Genomic DNA, 2340 nt, shown 5'->3' on the forward strand with positions numbered 1-2340 from the left:
GACTTGGATCGAAATGCTGCTGCCGCAGAGCCCCCAGCCTTTGGTGGAGGATTAGAAGGAGGTGGCAATGCCTTCTTCTTTGCCGTAGGATCTGCTCCTGGAGCTCCCTGGCGATTTACCATAATTATCTAGTCAGAGTGTTGCTATGTACTTCAAAGTGTGGATTTCATTCAACCACCTTTGCGTCTGCGGGGGCAGTTGTAGGAGGCGCCATTTTGGGCGGAGCTTTCATGACACGTGGTCTGTAATGCTGGTTAATACATGACTGATACCATAGCTACATATCCGACGATACACTTACGTTGAACCGCTGTCCTTGCTCTCCTCGGATCCCTTCTCGTCAGCCATGTTTGCTATTGTTTGTTATCGCACAATCTTTAGCTTATAGTGTGAGTTAGGGACCCCCTTGAACCGTAACGGACTGGAAGCGAGAGACTCGAAACTGCTTTCGACTCGTTCGAGACTTCAGAACCCTATTTTGGATTGGTGATATATCCGTCGCGCTTTAATGCATTCACCGTCGAAAAACTGCCTGGCGAGAGCTACACGTAGCTACGGTGGTCAGGAGCTGAGCCAGTAAGCTCCATTGCTTGTACAAAAGATAACATGCAATGCCTTAATATGTTTATGTTGCTTAACAAGCACATTGCAAACTATGTTGCACTAAGCTTGCGCATTCAATTTTCACAGCTCTCAGCCAACCAAAGGCCCCAAAATTTATAGTTGCCAGCGAAAAATTATAAAAAAGCATATGCTACAGGAGATCGATCGGCATGAACCGCTAACATTTTTTCGCTACTTCTGCAGGATCAATTTCGGCCGTCAAAAGGTTTGTGACCCTTCTAGATACGCTCAGAGCGATACAATACGCTGTCAGTTCCAGTGATAGGCATCCAATATTGCTGATTCGTAAAGGTGGTCGTGAGCTAACGCTAAACGTTGCTTTTCTTTCCTGGTTGCTCGAACTACTTCTGTTCTACTAGTTTTGGAATGGCCTGCGTTGAAGATTGCCATATGTGTGGATTCCAGGCGTCGACTCAAGTTCGAGTAGGTCGTTTTTCAAGCCTTCGGGTCCGATACACTGTTTCGAGGGGATGGACTTTCGATCCATTTTCATAAATCAGTTTTTCCCAGTTTTCCCCAGACTTGCAGTTGCATTCGAAATATCCCATAAAATACCATCGAGGATTGATCGATTGGTCCACGTGTATCGTTAGCAACTTGCCCTCGGTGTTCGTACGGGGTCTTTCCGAAAAGGTTCTTTCTTCCTGAGCGATGGAGCCTCCATTGGAGAAGGAGCAAGTGGTGTAAACTATCGGCAGCAGCCTTTATTTGATTTTGAGCGCCTAGTTTAGCCTAACTTCGTCTGTTGGGCCTAAGAACGAAAGGCACGGCGTGAGAGCGTCGGCACGGATCAACAACAGACCCGACCAACCTCGGTGGTCGAAACAAACGAATCCTGTAAACATTATTTGCAACTTTTTTTTAATCAGTTGGATCGATTGGTCCACGTGAACCGCTAGCATTTTTTCGGTTCAACCCTTTCAAACTTTTGAATCAAAGGTCTGGGATCGTTCTAGAGCGATGAAGGAACAAAGCAAGTGCTGCAAGACACGGCGTTCTAGTGATAACCGGCCTTATCTCCAAGGCATAGAAACGAACACACCTCGTGCCTCGACACGTGATAAGTACTGGCTTGGCGACCGGTCTCGGTGGCCAGCAAGGTCTCAGTGCAGCATGCGCTTTCTCCCTTGTTTACTCTATCAAATATAGAAGTAGTACAACGGCGGTCACATGACAATTGGAGCCCGTCAAAAATCACTTTGTTCCGTGGGATGGGGCGGAAGACAGTTGAGCATCAACTCGATGCCTCTCCGCGGTCCATGGACCATGACCACCCGCCAAAGATACCTTGGCAAGTTGACCAACACCATTTTTCCTTGCCCTTGTTCGGTTCATTCTGAAATCCACGGCCAAGCACCCAAGTGAGCCACAACCTCCAAGACTTTTCCTCATGGACCTCGCGCTCACAATCCTCGATGGTCTTCGCCAGATCTATGGGTTGCGCGATGCTATTCGCCGCCAGCGCCACGAGAACCGGAAGACTTATCTGCGGATGATGGAGATCTACGTCGAACTTCAACTGTCGGCACCTCTTCAAGAGAACCCCACCATACAACGCACCAATGCTATCGAGAAATTCGCGTCTGCTGTGGACTCGTTCTCGAAGTATCTGCGAAAGTACCATGACATGCATCGAGTTGTTCGGATGTTTAAACATGCCAAAATGGAGGAGAAACGACAGAAAATCGCCTCCGAAATCGACCAACTCTTCCGAAT

The 2340-nt window shown here is 47.9% G+C and overlaps 1 protein-coding gene across 1 annotated transcript in view; it reads left to right on the top strand.

Moving 5' to 3' along the window:
* Positions 1–2014: 2014 nt before the first annotated feature.
* The window catches only part of PPTG_10072 (hypothetical protein), a gene marked incomplete at both ends in the record, with an annotated part of 2703 nt that continues 2377 nt past the window's right edge, over positions 2015–2340 (top strand). Inside the window, one exon of the mRNA XM_008905314.1 lies at positions 2015–2263. Within this exon, the coding sequence (XP_008903562.1) occupies positions 2015–2263 (249 nt within the window). The remainder of the gene's footprint in view (positions 2264–2340) is intronic.

This window comes from Phytophthora parasitica (assembly GCF_000247585.1).
Source record: "Phytophthora parasitica INRA-310 unplaced genomic scaffold supercont2.20, whole genome shotgun sequence".
Lineage (NCBI taxonomy): Eukaryota > Oomycota > Peronosporomycetes > Peronosporales > Peronosporaceae > Phytophthora > Phytophthora nicotianae.